The following is a 15268-nucleotide window of genomic DNA, read 5'->3' as shown; positions in this document are numbered from 1 at the left end:
TACCGGAACAAACATATTAATTATCGACCAAATTCTAACTATTGTCATGTACTCCCTCTTTAAGAGATGGTGCCAAAATAAATGTGACCCAAAAACGAATTTTGCTTTTTTTATGTCCCAGCTCAAAACAATCATTAATAATGAACTACGTCTAAATTATGAAAAGGCAAGTAGGAAATGGACAGCATCATTAATGATACGGTTGAACCTGTATAAAGTGTTCTTCTGCAGTGTATAAAAATATTATTATTTAAGTAATGTATTGAACTGATATGACGATAATAAAAAAAAAAACTCAGGATAATTAGTAAATGTACTCTTTGTTTAATTATTCAATTATATTTTATGAATAAATATATGTAATTATAGATCGTTTATGCGCGTAAAATTAAAACCACTGTATCACCAATGCATTACAATTACCAAAATATATATCATCATCTTTCAGTAATCATTTGAGTTATTTTGAAACCATTCATCGTATAGAGGATTTTTTTTACTGATTCTTGTAGAACATACACGAGAATAACGTAATTATTCAACAAGTTAATAGCAAGACAGTCAGTCAGTCAGTCGGTCAGTTAGAATAAAAAAAATAAATAAAATATATAATTTAAATTACTACACATAATCAAAGGAGGAATATGTTCTCTTTAATTATATGCAAGTAGATCATACACATCCGGGCATTTTTGTTGCTTACTATTTTAAAACGCCACATTTTCAGATTTATACTGGTACGTGACTCATATAGCGACCTCACAGTGACCCGTATCACAGCCACCCAAACCAATAGAGGAGGAACACATTCCAGTTCCAGAATCACCTGTAAGTTAGCTATTTTATTTTCACAGTTATTTAAAACTATGCGAAGGAGCTGATTTTTTATTAGTGACCTAGAAAATGATTTTCCCTAAACATTTCAGACCTTGGTCTGCTACTACAGTTTGTTAGAGATATATCTCTGAATTATTTTAGACATCATGGACAGTTGTTTCGCGGTTTACTCATTTAGGCCATACTTTTGATGTAATACTAATCATTTATACATACGTGGCCCACATCATGTAAACATTGAACAATAATTTTGGGAACACTTATGTTAGTGAATGAATATGTATGTTATCAATGACAATTTCTATAAATAATTATTCATCAACCCAGTGCATGTTAACCTACATAAATCAACATACATTTTATTAACATCTTTGGGGATTCCTCAGAAACACGTGTAAATGTTTTGGATGTCCAGTCACTGTTTTTTGCTTTTTTTTCACAGTGATTTAGCAAATAAACTACGTCCAAACATTTTGTTGTTGTTGTTGTTGTTGTTGTTGTTGTTGTTGCTGTTTTTTCAATCAAAATGGCGGAAAAGATGAAAGCAAATAATTGAAACGGGGTCTGTAAAATTCCATATCGTTTTGCTACTGTAATAAACAAGGTTATGGTATCGACATTTGTTACATAAATCGTTTAAGAATATATGAAGACAGAGAATACATCGTGTAGCTTATATTCCATGCATTTTTTTTTTTTTTTTTTTTTTTTTTTTTTTTTTATTCACATATTTCCCTCCCAAAGGACATTACTTCAAAATAATCTTACATGTCAAAAAGATATACATAAAGGTAATTAACAACATAAAATGAAGCAATATTAGAAAAAGAAAAAGAGAAGGGGGAAAAGTGGGGGAAAAATGGTTGGGGGAGGGGCTGTTGTTGTTAGTGTGTGTATGAGGGAGGGGTTCATTTGTTTTCTTTTATTAACTGTTGAATTTCATTAATTTACAATGACTACATGTTAAATAAACTTATAAAATTAACTTACAAATATCCTTCAATCACTTGCAGCACTTTGCTCCATTTCGTTTCAAACTTTTTTTCAGTTAAAACACATTTTTCAATGTTAATTTGGTTTCTAATTTTACTTATAAAATAGGCTATTGTTGGGCTATAACCAGTAAACCTGCTACAATACAAGACATATTTACCAATTAGTAACAACAAATTTAAAAGGGATCTGTTTTCCAGTACTCCGAAGATAATACTTGAACATGTGATTAATTTTGTGTTATCATCAGAGATCTTTTTCCAGAACTTGTCAAACGAATTCCAAAATCTTTGTGCAGTTGAACAATACCAGAACAAATGTTCTAAATTTTCCTCATTTTGACAATATTTACACATACTATCTGTTCTTAAGTTATTTTTGTATAAGAATAAATTTGTTGTTACAATTCTATGCAAAATTTTGAACTGAAAAATTCTCATTTTTTCTTCACCTGTTACCTTATAAGGTAACTCCCAAATTGCCTTCCATTTTCCTGCTATGTTCCGCCCATAAATCATTGACCCATATTTAGTTTCTGAGCTTCCATGCATTTAATAACGCTTTGTTTGCCGCCATTTACCGCTCAGGAATCGGAGGTAACTTCTAAAAAAGCTTGACTTTAATTGCAATGAACTGGAACCCAAATCATCACAGTCCAGCTACCATGTGTAAATTATGCAGCAAATTGAACGCTGATATTAGATATGCTCAGATATCCTCGGGAGCGGAGCTACGTCACGGACGTTCTACGTTGCTAAGACGCGCACCACTGTACCACGTATTTCTATGGGCTTTGTGCGCGCTGCTGTGGAACGACGGTGGAGCCGGTGAAAATTCGAGAAAACAACACAAACTCAACTTTGAAGTAATCCCGAACAGCCAAATTTATATATGTTACACACGTAGGGCTAATCTTGTTACACTGTTCAGGGGACTCTCAACAACCATCGCAAAGTACCGTTTTCTGCGAGTTTTTGGTCTTTGTTTTCACCGCGAGGGTTGCCAGGCGGAAGAAAATGCCCGGATGTCCGCCCCCGAGGATACAAACCATTGATAGATTAACAAGCATTTCACAAGTAGCATTTTAAAGAAGAAGTGAGGTTTAGCCGTATTTTGAGAGTTTTAGGCACCCCCACTCACCACATGGCGTGAGTCACTATCACAATCCAATCCAACAGCAACAGCTTTGCAGAAGTTCAGGAATGGAATTCTTGCTTGAGTCTCCTTCAAAAATCTCAGGGTCTGCTAGGCAATTATATGCTTTAGACAGTAAACTGTCTATTGGAGTAACATGACCAAGGCTGCAGCTTTCACGTTGGTTAATGTTTCTATAATGTGTCATCTAGGCCACATCATCACATACTATGATGGCTCACAAACTTAGTACACTCACTCATATGTAGCATCTATGTTCAAAAACACTGCCATAAAAGCTATCGGGATGAATAAATATTGTTCTTAAACTATGACTGTAGAATGGAATAATTGTAAGTCAACTTATAGATAATGTTATCCTATGACAAAGATGTACAACTGTACATACTGCCTGCCAAACACATGACTAAATCAACTCCACTGTTATAAGATGGCCCCTAACTCAACAGCAGCTGACCTGAAAGTGTTATTCCATAGGTTTGTATCTGGGATGAGGTCAGCGCCATTCCCTGGTCCATTCTTAAGATATACCTGGACTGGCTCAATAACCAGAGTTTACACAAGTCACCAGGACAAGCTGCCTAGTAAAATACCACACAATTGACTCCAGAAAAACACAATATTATGAAAAGGCTGTACATGACCATGGAGCAAAAGACCCTATTCTGAAAGTCTTGAAGATCTGAAGAGTTAAAAGGTTCTGGCAATCTGTAAAGTTCTACCTAGCTGCATATAATGGGATAGATTTGTCAGAGCCAGAAGGCTAAAATTGTCTTTTTTGACGTGTGGCCATTTTGTTCCAAAGTATCTTTCATCAGTCCCCAGTGCTTTTTCTTGTCCACCATTCTAAAGAAAGCCAAAAACAAAACATTATGGTTCATATTTAACTTTGTCCATTTTGTGGTATCACATATTGAGTATATTTTTCTGAATGGGTGACCTGTCTTCCAGAAATGTGTTTTTGGAGTCCAGGCAGCTCAGCAAAGTCATCCAGAGAAAGCGTGATGGATTTAATCGGAAGGTTCACTACATCCTACAGTTCAAGCTTAGATCCAACCATTGCACAGTATGTACAATTTCGTGAGGCTACCAGTCCAATCATACACAGTTGGGATTGGCTGGTTAGGCCCTCGCAAAAAAGAGCAACTGTTCTCTGAAGCAGGCACTGCCCTACAAAAAAAGAATGGAGATCTAGGGAAAATTAAAGCTCAACAGGCTACTGAGGCACTAAAGTTGCAAGGCCTCATATTGTTCTTATGCTGGTGGTGGATACCATCACCGACATTGGACATGCAGAGCTCTCCTAACTTGACACTAAACTTCCATGAGCTTCAGATGTTTTATTAAGCCATGCCATTCATAGTGAATTCACCCCAACATTTTGGCGAAACTGAGAAAAGGGGTTTAAAGTACCTAAAATATGGGTGAGCTACATTCCTGAAGCCCTGATAAATAAAGAAGCTATCAAATCAAAAATAAGGTAGTTCACTATGTCATACTGTATGACATCGTAGGTGATATTTTATGGCTGTTGAAAGCTCATCATGGCATCTATGGTGTCTGCCACATTGCTAAGGAACTATTATTGTTTACATGATGTCATCTCAATGAGTAATGGATCTATAGTCTGAGTGAGATGTAAAATTACCACGACCTTTCACTAGGTCTTATTGGAGCTTGGAACCATCACCAATAGCTCCACACAGAATGTCAGAAAGTCATGGAAGTCTACTGGATTGTTCGCCTTGTCAGTAACCAATGACTTTGCCTGGGTCAACTGTCCAGTCTGCCTCAGAAAAAATTGCAACATGTTGATGGTATTGTAGATTATCGTCCCACTGATGTCCAAATAGTTTTGGGGCTGCCAATTTACATGAAAGCGTTTCAAAATTCAAGGAACTTCTGCTACCACTTCTTGCTATCATGAGAGAAGTACTTATTGTTGGCCGCAGTAACATTGTACCAATGTGCAATGTACCAACTGAATGTTGGCAGCCAAGCAGACTTTCGAAAATATTAAGCTGTTTCTTTATTCCTTGTCATGGTGATATCATCCACTGACGCCCTGTGAATTACAAGCGTAATTTTCACAACGAGCATAATAAAAACAATTATATTTTTAGTTCTTTCAATGCAGAATTTGTAAAAATAGCACAAAAATAGGGTTCAAAATTATTACAACATCCTTCTTTTACTTCATTAATTATGTACATATCCGTCTCCAAGAAATATATGCATAATTTAATAAATGATTCTGCAACCTGTCAGCTCTACTCCGGTACATTTTTGCTTGAAGTATGATTTACAAAATAACAGTCATAACATTTTTTCATTACATTTCTGTTGTATTTTAAGTGTAGCTCTCTGCTGTCGTCTGCTCATTATTCAACAAACTGGTCATTTAGCCATGCTAGCTATGAAAGAAGGAGCGAGAACCATCATGGACTACCCAATATACTACCATGAATGTTATGAAGAATTAAAAAAGTCGGGATATGATATCGATGACGAACAATGGGCTAATAATGCCAAGACGATTGTTTCTAAACTCAAGTTAGACGCAAACAAGACACTGTACGTGTTGACAGTTGGATGTGGGAATGGTATGTTGTTGTAAATATTGATTGAACAGATTAAATATTATCACCCGGATTAAAAGAGTATTCCACATTATATATCACAGATACGACGAAGTAGTGATTAGTTGCACATACTCATGTATTATATTATGAGGGTGTTCACAATAATATTGGGTTTGGGCATTGTAAACGAAATATCGTACGAGACGCGAGGCATCTAGCGCACGACGAATAATGTTGGTATTTTGTTCATTATTATAGACGATGAAAAGTTAACTTTGTGCAATGTATAGATCTGTGCGTTCTATCGATACAAATAAAACTCACTCAATGGCCACTTCCCCGAATCAAACTATAAACGTCCTTGGTAAAATTATCAGACTTAAATTGAAATTCCAATCGACAAAAAAAGTTGAAAACTAAATTTAAAGACACACTTACTATTATTATAGAGCGAAATAAATAATAATTTAGATTTATTCTGAACATGCTCAGTGATTTGATTTGTGTTTTGATTGATCGGTTGATGACGTTAAGGGGTCAAACCATATGTAACATAGCTAGATATATATATATATATATATATATATATATATATATATATATATATATATATATATAGTAGTGTAATAATCCTTAATCGTAATGTATAGTGTAAATTGATGGGATAGTCTACACTGGTTTAATTTAAACCACATTTACTATATTTATGAAAGACGTGCGTATTATCAATCAAATCAGTAGTGTTTGTCGGTGTAATTAAAGCACTTATTGGGGATTGTTGTGAACATGGTAAATACACAAACATGTTTTGTTTTGCTTTAGATATTTTGCACGAATTACACTTTAATCTATGTTTTACATTCTTATGTTTAGGATATCGGAAAATGCAGACACCGTTTAAAAAAAACACATTGTGGTTTTAAGCAATTGAACATTGGTGTTAAAGCTATTTCAAATTGTATTTCATGTTGAATACCTGGAAATTAAATATTTCCATTATTACCCTGTTTTTGCAAGAATTCCATTTACAATTTTCAAATAGCACTGATATCATCTATTAATTTTAATCCAAATCCAGTCAAAAGTTATGAATATTACATACACTATATGGAGAAATTCCTTGTTTTCACCGTCTTATAAGTATAACATTAACATGCACATAAACTCCTTACAAATAATATTTACAATATAAAAATATATTCTCTGACAGGATAAAATTAATATGTATTTTTCAAAAAGTGCAAGAAAGGTACATTTTATCCTTGAATCAGATAGACATACCCATAGTTTTGAGTGCACTATTGTATATAATGAACATAAATATTCACATTATTACAGAAATCACTTTTCAGTATTTTGAATCACAAAACTGACATCCTAATTAACGTTATACTTATCTTACACAAAAAATTAATTGTGTTGCACATGAACACAATATTTTGTTAGTTATACATTCATTTTCTTGTAGGAAAAATCGACGAGCCAATCATAGACAACTTACTAACTCAATACTCAAATATCATGTACATAGCTGTTGACCCTGCTGCGAATGAACTTTTAAAGTTCAAAGATTTGGTGAAAACTAAGGCTGAAGAATGGTACAACGTTATATTTGACTTCCAAGATATTACGATTGAACAGTACTTGGAGGTGAATGGTACAAGGCAATTTGGTATGATTGTTGCGTCACATTCTGTTTATTATTGGAACAATCTGGAGACCACTACGATGGAACTATATAGCTCTCTGTTGAAAGGGGGCATGATGTTTTTTAAAATCACTGGTGGTATGTATTTCTAGGGCAATTAATGTTGTTGTTTTTCTTTTTCTTCAACCGACTCAATGTTCTATATTTAATTAAAGCACAACAATTAGTGTAAATAAACTTCGTCGTCATTTATTCTAATAAATGCTCTATTTTGATTTGCTTTAGGTGGATGGGAGAAGTTATGCGCTAAAGTTGGAAAGTACTATCTAGACCCGGATTGTAACTTCATTGGTGTACATACCATTGAAGATATATTCAAGCGTAATCGTCCGAATGTCAACTATCAAACGGAAAGAAGGGAACTGTGGGTTGACGTAACAGAATGTTTCAATGAAAAATCACAGACCGGGTCACACATAATAGATTTCATTACACACGTGTACAAATCTCGTGAGCATTGCAAACCTGAAATTATAAGGCAAATATTATATGACATGCGCAATGAGTGTTGCAATAATGGAGATGAAATGTATTTGCTCAACACAGACGAAATCAGTTTAATTATTTTCAGAGAATAGTTTTTAAAATGCTATATGTTAAATAATATACGTATTTACGAGATTCATGATCGAGGAACAATAATTTCATTTGAACGTTATGAATAAGTAAGTCAAACATGTCGCCATTCAAAATTTCACTAAACACGTGTTTTGTAGGTAGTTTAGTGTTCATGTCAAATTATATCATTATGACTTACTATTTTAATAATATTTATTTTTGTAGCACTTTGTAGTTCCATATGAAAGAGTCACCTTGTGTTACCATAATGCCACAGAACAGCATGTCCCCCATAAGCGTGTGTGGGATATAATGCCGTACTCAAGTGAAATGTCATTGGTTGCCATACATTCATTCGTGAGTTCCCTGTAAAGTAGTCTGTCATATACTGTTATACATTATGTGCTCTCAGTCAGGTATACCCGTAATTGTTTTCATTATACATATTGTCATACAATACATATAAATGTTCCACTTAAAACAATGTGATATGAAAATTGATACTGCTTCAAGTGGCGACTTGTACCACGATAATACGACAAAACCCAAACACAAATTACTCAAACTGCTTCCCCTTGTCTCAGCAACAAAGATGTAACATATTGCTATAACTGTGTAGTCTTCAACCATTGAAACAGATGGCTAAGGCAGGGGTTTAAACCCACAACATCAACCACAGCACATAGAACAACCGAGCTATTGTAATTATGGTGGAGGTTCGTGTGAAAAACGGGCATTAGAAGGATCATTTAAATGTCAAACGATATGTGGTGTTCATTATTACACACATACCAAAAAAAACGAGTCACATTACCAAGATTGTTAAAACCACTATTAAGGTAATAATTAAGATTTTTTTAATAAATACACACTACAATTATCTGAATATTGCGTGTAAGTTTGTACTTTTGTGGGTAACATATTGTGAATTGTATTTTATGAGAGTGATGATACACACCTTTCCTATATAGGCAGAACCTATCAAGGCCACCAGGATATTGTCGATATGTTTACAATACACTGCATTTATTTATGAAAGACCACCTTCATACAGCCTTCATGTCGTAAACCCTTCACATTTTCCACATGTGATCAAAATGTAACATCGTTGAAGCAACGAGTATTATATTTCAGATATTTGGGGCTAGAAAACAACACCATGAACACCAGATCTTCTTTCTCTATGACCAAAACGTCTCTACGAACATACAAGTGTTGGCGAAGCTTGGTTTATGATATCCTTTGATCATAGAGATGGGTTGCATGATGGCACTGGTATTGGTAATCGTTGCGAGCAATCTCCAGGGCAGCATGTAACACAATCTTCTGTTAATATTGTGAAATCGGAAATCATGCCAACTTGGGTTGCTACAAACTCCTTATTGATTCAGCAACAGCAACAGGGTCAACAAAAGACAAAGAGTGCAATTATTGCCCTATTGTTAAGGAGGTCTCGAACTGATTATAGTGCTCTTTATACAGTTCCTTGTCTTGCCCAAGGGATATCAGCTTTTGTTGTGGGTCCCCATCACAAAACTGTAATAACACTTGATCTTGACTATATGAGAGAGCATTGAAACTATAGTCTTCTACAGGGAATACCAACTGGGTTTTGAGAGTTGGCGAGCTTCATGCTTGTTTTGCTTCACGTCACGCCACAGCAAAGTATCTTGAAGGCAGTGGCTTTGATTCCATCAGCATTGAAGCAGGTCTTTATTTTTAGTCGACAATTCGCCAAATTTTCACTGGAAAGTGGTTTAAGCGGGGTGTAGAGTATCACATCACGAATATCATGGCATGGCAACATAACTTAGAAACCATGACCGTGAAAAGCCAACAACGTCGCGATAAGCTTCATATGAGACATAGTGACATTACAGACATTTTCAAAGAAGTATATGCTATCTTCAGAGACCAGTTCTATTATACACTTTACCAAGACCTTGGGGAGATGGCACAATTTCTCGAGAGTTATATGAAGCAGATTGAGAGTTTACTTCACTTGATTCGAGCAAGCAGACATGGAGAGTGGGAGCTTCATCTTTGTGCTCTTGAGGAGCAAGTCAAGTACTACTTTGCTCATGATCTCTACAAGTATGCCCGACTTGTGCCAGTATATCTTGCACAAATGAAGTTACTTAAGAGCACTGATCAAGAAAGCTGAAATGCTCTGAAAAGTGGCGATGTTATGGTGATTAAATTGAGTATCCCAATCACAAATCTGTTTGTTGATCAGACACTGGAGCAACTTTTCAGAGAACTCAAAGTTGCTGGAGGAATTACTGGAATTACACAAAATGAAGATGCACTTGATAGATTCTTCTTAATTGCCCTGAGCTAATTATTCAACAATTCTAAGAGGGTTATTGCACTGATGGTGACGATGCAAAAACCAAGCAACATTATCAACTGAGTGGTTCAGTATCACTTCGCATGTTTAACAATTCAGTCACAATCAAAGAGGGCATTATCAAACACTGTGAGGAAACCTCTTTCCGTGTAAGACAATAAAGCTTATGAATGTGGCATCAAATATGGAAGTTCCAGAAACTGCCAAAGAAGATATTCTCCTCAGAGATGCCAAAGGTACCAACAGGTTTGAAGAGTTTGTGTCTAAAAGACTGGTAGCATCTACACAGAGAATTCAATTTGGGATCCAATGAAAAAAAATAAGCTGAAGACATTCAGTACATGTCAGAAGAAGATAAGGTGCAAAGTTGGTAATAAACTTGTTAAGTTAAGAGAAGATCGACAACTATTGGCAAGATTTTTTGTAGTTCAGCAGTCACACCCGAGTATGATTCAGTCACTAAGTGATACAATTGGAAAATATAAATTTTCTGTTATCCCCAGGTCTTTTTTCTCCTCAGACGGCCTTCTCCTCATCCCAGCTGACAAGAGTGTCTTTGTCCATGCTATCGAAGCATATAAAATGGAACCATTAAGTGAATTTAGAGGGGTCTTGCCCAACGTACCAAAGACAGTGGAAGGTCGATACAATGTGTGCATTATCAATGCGATGGCAGTTGTCCAAGCTATCAAGAAGGGTCCATCAATGGTGAATTTTCATGACTTTGCACAAGCCTTTGTTCGAAGCATTCATAAAATTATTTCTGAGTATGAAGAAGGAAGAGTTATCTTTGATAAATATATATACTCTCTGAAAGCTCAGACACAAGGCAAAAGGTCTACCGGTGTTGACCCGGTCAAGTTTGTTATCAAGGATTCAACCAATATCAAATTAGTACCACTGAAAACCCTGCTGTCTCACATTGAAACAAAATCTAACTAACAGAGTACTTGGGGATAGTTCTACTCCATGAATATGCAGATAGCAGCAAGACTTTAGTTGTTGTGTATGGAACCTCAATGTATTCCAACAAACCAGATGTCTTTGATCCCAATATTGGTGAGCACTCACATGAGGAGGCAGACACATTGATCCCAATGCATGTGCTTGATGCACCCAAGAAAGCTGGAGACGTACGGGATATAGATGTGTATCCACCAGATACAGATGTTTTCATTTTTTTAATGGACTTGTTTTCGTCTAACAACATTCCAGGCGAGCTTCATTTCATCTCCGGAAAAAGGAAAACGAAGCGTACGATTGACATATGTGCAAGATGTTCAGCAGTTGGAAGTGAGAAAAGTAAAGGACTACTGGGCCTCCATGCATTTACTGGTGTTGATTGGGGAGGAAAATTTGCCGATATATCTAAGAGTAGGTGGATAAAGCATTATCTGAGCCTTGAATCTAGTTGTGATATAGTTGATGTTTTCCAGCAATTTGGTGAGGATAGCTTCGACTTCGATGGAATGTTAAATGTGCTTGAAAGCTTTGTGACCACAGTGTATGCCAAGAACAGCAAATCCAAAACAGTTAATGAACTAAGATGGGAACTGTTTAAATCCAGAAACTTTGAAGGAGAAAAGTTGCCACCAACCAGCACTGAAACCACACATTCAGAGAGCCAATCTCATATCCATAATTGGTAAAAGATACAAAAAGCCACGACCGCACATACCACAGCTGAATGGCAATGGATAAGAGAAAACATCAGATGGAACAATTTCCCCTCAGAAATGTCTTGATTTGCCTCCACCCCAAGAAGTTGTTGAACTTGTCAAGTGTGATGTCGTGGCAAATGTGCCAGTGCCAACTGTTTCTGTCAGAAAAACAACTTGCCATGTACACCACTTTGTAAATGCAGTGACTGTGGTAACACAATAGATTACAATGTGACAAGTGAAGAAGATTTTAATTTTTCAAAGTACCATTTAATATCTTTGAAAATCTAAATTACATTAGTATGTTTAAAAAGCGTTAATTAACGATAACGATATTAACGATAACTTGCGATATAAAGCATAAAAAATATTTTAAAAAGTTCACATTATCACTCGCGAATTAATTCGGAGTACACCAATTCACCATTCTCCACATGGGCTAATGCTTTTTTCAGGCACCATTTCTTGTTGAAACATCCACGTTGTTTATCAAACTATAATATAGATGTTCTCCATTTAGTCTATATCTTATACTCTGCTTAAATATGGCAGTTGGGTCTGTTATATCATCTTCAGTTAATGCGCTGCGACGTGATAAATGTGTTGCTATTTTAGCCATTGCAAAGATATAATTGGTCAATGCATGGAGTCGCTTTTCCATGCCTGAGGAGGTTTTCTTTAGAAATGGTGGCCCAAGTATGTACCACCAGTGAGGTATTCGAAGGTCATCATTAAAGAGACATCCACAGAGATCATTAACAACTTTGAGCAATGCATTTAAACTAGGGCACTGGAAAAAATATGAAGCAAGTCATCATGGTTTTGGCAGAAGAAGCAGTTATTTGTTTTACGATAATTACATGACTGCAAATAGTGGCCAGTTGTATAGGAACCATGAATGATACGCCAATAAAGGTCACCTTCCCGTTTTGTTATGGGTGGTAGATAACACAGTTTAAAGTTGGGCTTTATTATATCAGGAAGTGAGAGGAGATCCCTCCATATGGTGTCAATATAATTGGGCATTTTACTGTGAAGTTGTGATCTTGTTATCAATTTATATACTTCACCTTTATTTCGTTTGTATAATGGGATATTAAAAGCTGTAACATCATTATCAAATACTAGGTCAAGAGCATATGGAGCTGTTAGTTCGGTGGGCGTGCATCCGCTGTCCAAGTATGCATTAATTGGGGTTATGATGTCATCTGGAATTGACCGTTTTAGGTCAAACAGTATTTTTTCTCGGAGACGTGTTGAGTGGATTGTGACACTGTCTTTTATATCAGCTACTGTTAACCACCGACATTCTCTATTGTGAATCAGATCCCCATTTGTTGTTATGCCAGCATCAACAAATTTCTGCATGAACAGTGTTTCGTCTCCAGTAAAATAATTTATTCTATCATTAAGTATGATTGGTTCATCACAGATAGCATTAATATGAACTGGTCCATCTTTACGTATATGTTTTAGACCAAGCCATGCTGACAACAAGTTATGACAAAATGACCTATTTTCAGTGTGAGGTAAATCGGGGAGATTAGTAATAAATAGCTGTTTGCTGTAGTTAAAATTATAAATTTGTTTAAGAACGTAATCTGTAAATGAAAAGCATGGATGGTTAACTCCAGAATACAAATATCGCTGCAAATATTGGATTCGGAAGGCTTTAAGACGGCTAGACATATGTACAAGACCATGACCACCATTCTTTAATGGGAGGTAGAAGACACTGGCTGGGATCCAATGGCGTCCTTGCCACAGAAAATCAAGAAAAAGCGTTTCAATTTCTTTTATGAAAGATACCGGAGGTAAAAGACACATAAAACGGTGGAAAACTTTTGTAGCTGCAAGTTGGTTTAAGATGATGACACCCCTCTATAGGAGATAGAAGAGGCATAGCGACCCCACCAGTCCAGTGAAGAAGATGAAGAAGAAAACAGTGACTAGATAAGCAGTGGGCCATGTAGATCCTAAATGTTTATAGACATTGACTTGAATTGGAATAGTCATATGAACCAACAACTGTCTGTAGAAAAATTCTGTAAATGTCAACTAACGTATATAAAATTTACAGATAGCTGGTGGGTTTATATAGTAAACAGTGATTGTTAAATTTTAAACAAGCTTTTTAACAGTGTTAATATTTGATAATGTCATTCTCTGATGAGGCAGTAACTCATATGTTTAAAAAAAATAGTTTCATTCATTTATTCTTCTATTTAAAAATTTGAAATTCAAAATGGCGGCCCAAGACATTGCTGGAAAAATGGCACTCAACATTTTTGAAATCAGCACATTAAAATTAATAAAATAAGCCAATAAAATTCATTTTGGCACACAAATCTAGCAGGAATACATATCAAACTGCACTAGAGGTCAGTACAATACAAGAGATAATAAATTGAATGCGATTAATTTACCGATATTTACGATGTAAAGAGAAACAGTCACAAGTGATAATAAATTAAATGCGATAAATTACCAATATACTAACTATAGGGCGGCAGCCATTATGAATATGGCTTGAAACAAAATAATTGTTGTATTTTGTAAGCAGTTCAAAATTGCTAATTATTCATTTACATACTTTCATTTGCATAAGCTTCGTTCGTTTGTTTTATTTCTCCATTGCGCATGGTTATTGTTGCCCATTTGCTTCGCACTGTTTATACGCTGTTCGTGCCCAGTTATTTCTGTTACGGTTATTATTTTTTCTCTCTCGTTATGCCAATAAGTAAACGTCGCTCAAGCACGCCACCAGCAGCTACATCACAATATCACTTACGGACACAGCATTACCCAGGCTCAGCACCACAGTATGTATTAACGAGAATAACAATAATAATAATTCTTCATCGTCAGCTGATCATTCGTCATTGGCACCTAGTTCGATCACTGTGCCACTGATGGCAGTATTGCACAGCATCGATTTACATTGCAGAATCTCTGCTTTGGGCCTTTATATCTTTCAAGGTTGTCGAATCCCACATTCAGTCTTTGCGTCATTTTCTACGCAATTACGACGACGACATCTGCGACTTTTTAGAATTTGGTTGGCCTATCAACTACTTGCGTGATTTTACATTACATTATATTTCGCAGATCACATGGACAATTTTCGTTCGGTGCATCCGCCATCCGCCTGCTCATTACCGCACCATTAATGACCATGGCTAAGAAGGACTCATCTTCCCGTCACATGGTCGTGGACTTAAGTTTTCCGGAAGGCTACTCAGTCAACGATGGCATCTCAGGGATGTTACAGTTACATTGAGGACAATTACAACCTGAGATATCCTACTGTCGACTCCGTGTTGGATCGCATTCGTACACTCGGTTCTGGAGCCTCCTTTACAAACGCGACCTCAGTAGGTCATACCGGCAACTTCGTGTGGACCTGGGAGTCTACCACGTGCTC

General features: G+C 36.0%; 1 protein-coding gene across 1 annotated transcript; it reads left to right on the top strand.

Annotated features, from left to right (window-relative positions):
- Positions 1-756: 756 nt before the first annotated feature.
- On the top strand, positions 757-8719 carry LOC100368511 (histamine N-methyltransferase-like). The gene is made up of 4 exons (XM_085499607.1): positions 757-828; positions 5346-5588; positions 7036-7353; positions 7501-8719. Exons 2-4 carry the CDS (start codon positions 5393-5395, stop codon positions 7851-7853), a joined length of 867 nt encoding a protein of 288 aa, XP_085355733.1. The 5' UTR covers positions 757-828; positions 5346-5392; the 3' UTR covers positions 7854-8719.
- The last annotated feature ends 6549 nt before the right edge of the window (positions 8720-15268 follow it).

This window comes from Saccoglossus kowalevskii, chromosome 5, assembly GCF_978046115.1.
Source record: "Saccoglossus kowalevskii chromosome 5, keSacKowa6.1, whole genome shotgun sequence".
Lineage (NCBI taxonomy): Eukaryota > Metazoa > Hemichordata > Enteropneusta > Harrimaniidae > Saccoglossus > Saccoglossus kowalevskii.
Note: the sequence above shows the minus strand (reverse complement) of the source record. Positions and strands in the feature narration are given on the sequence as shown.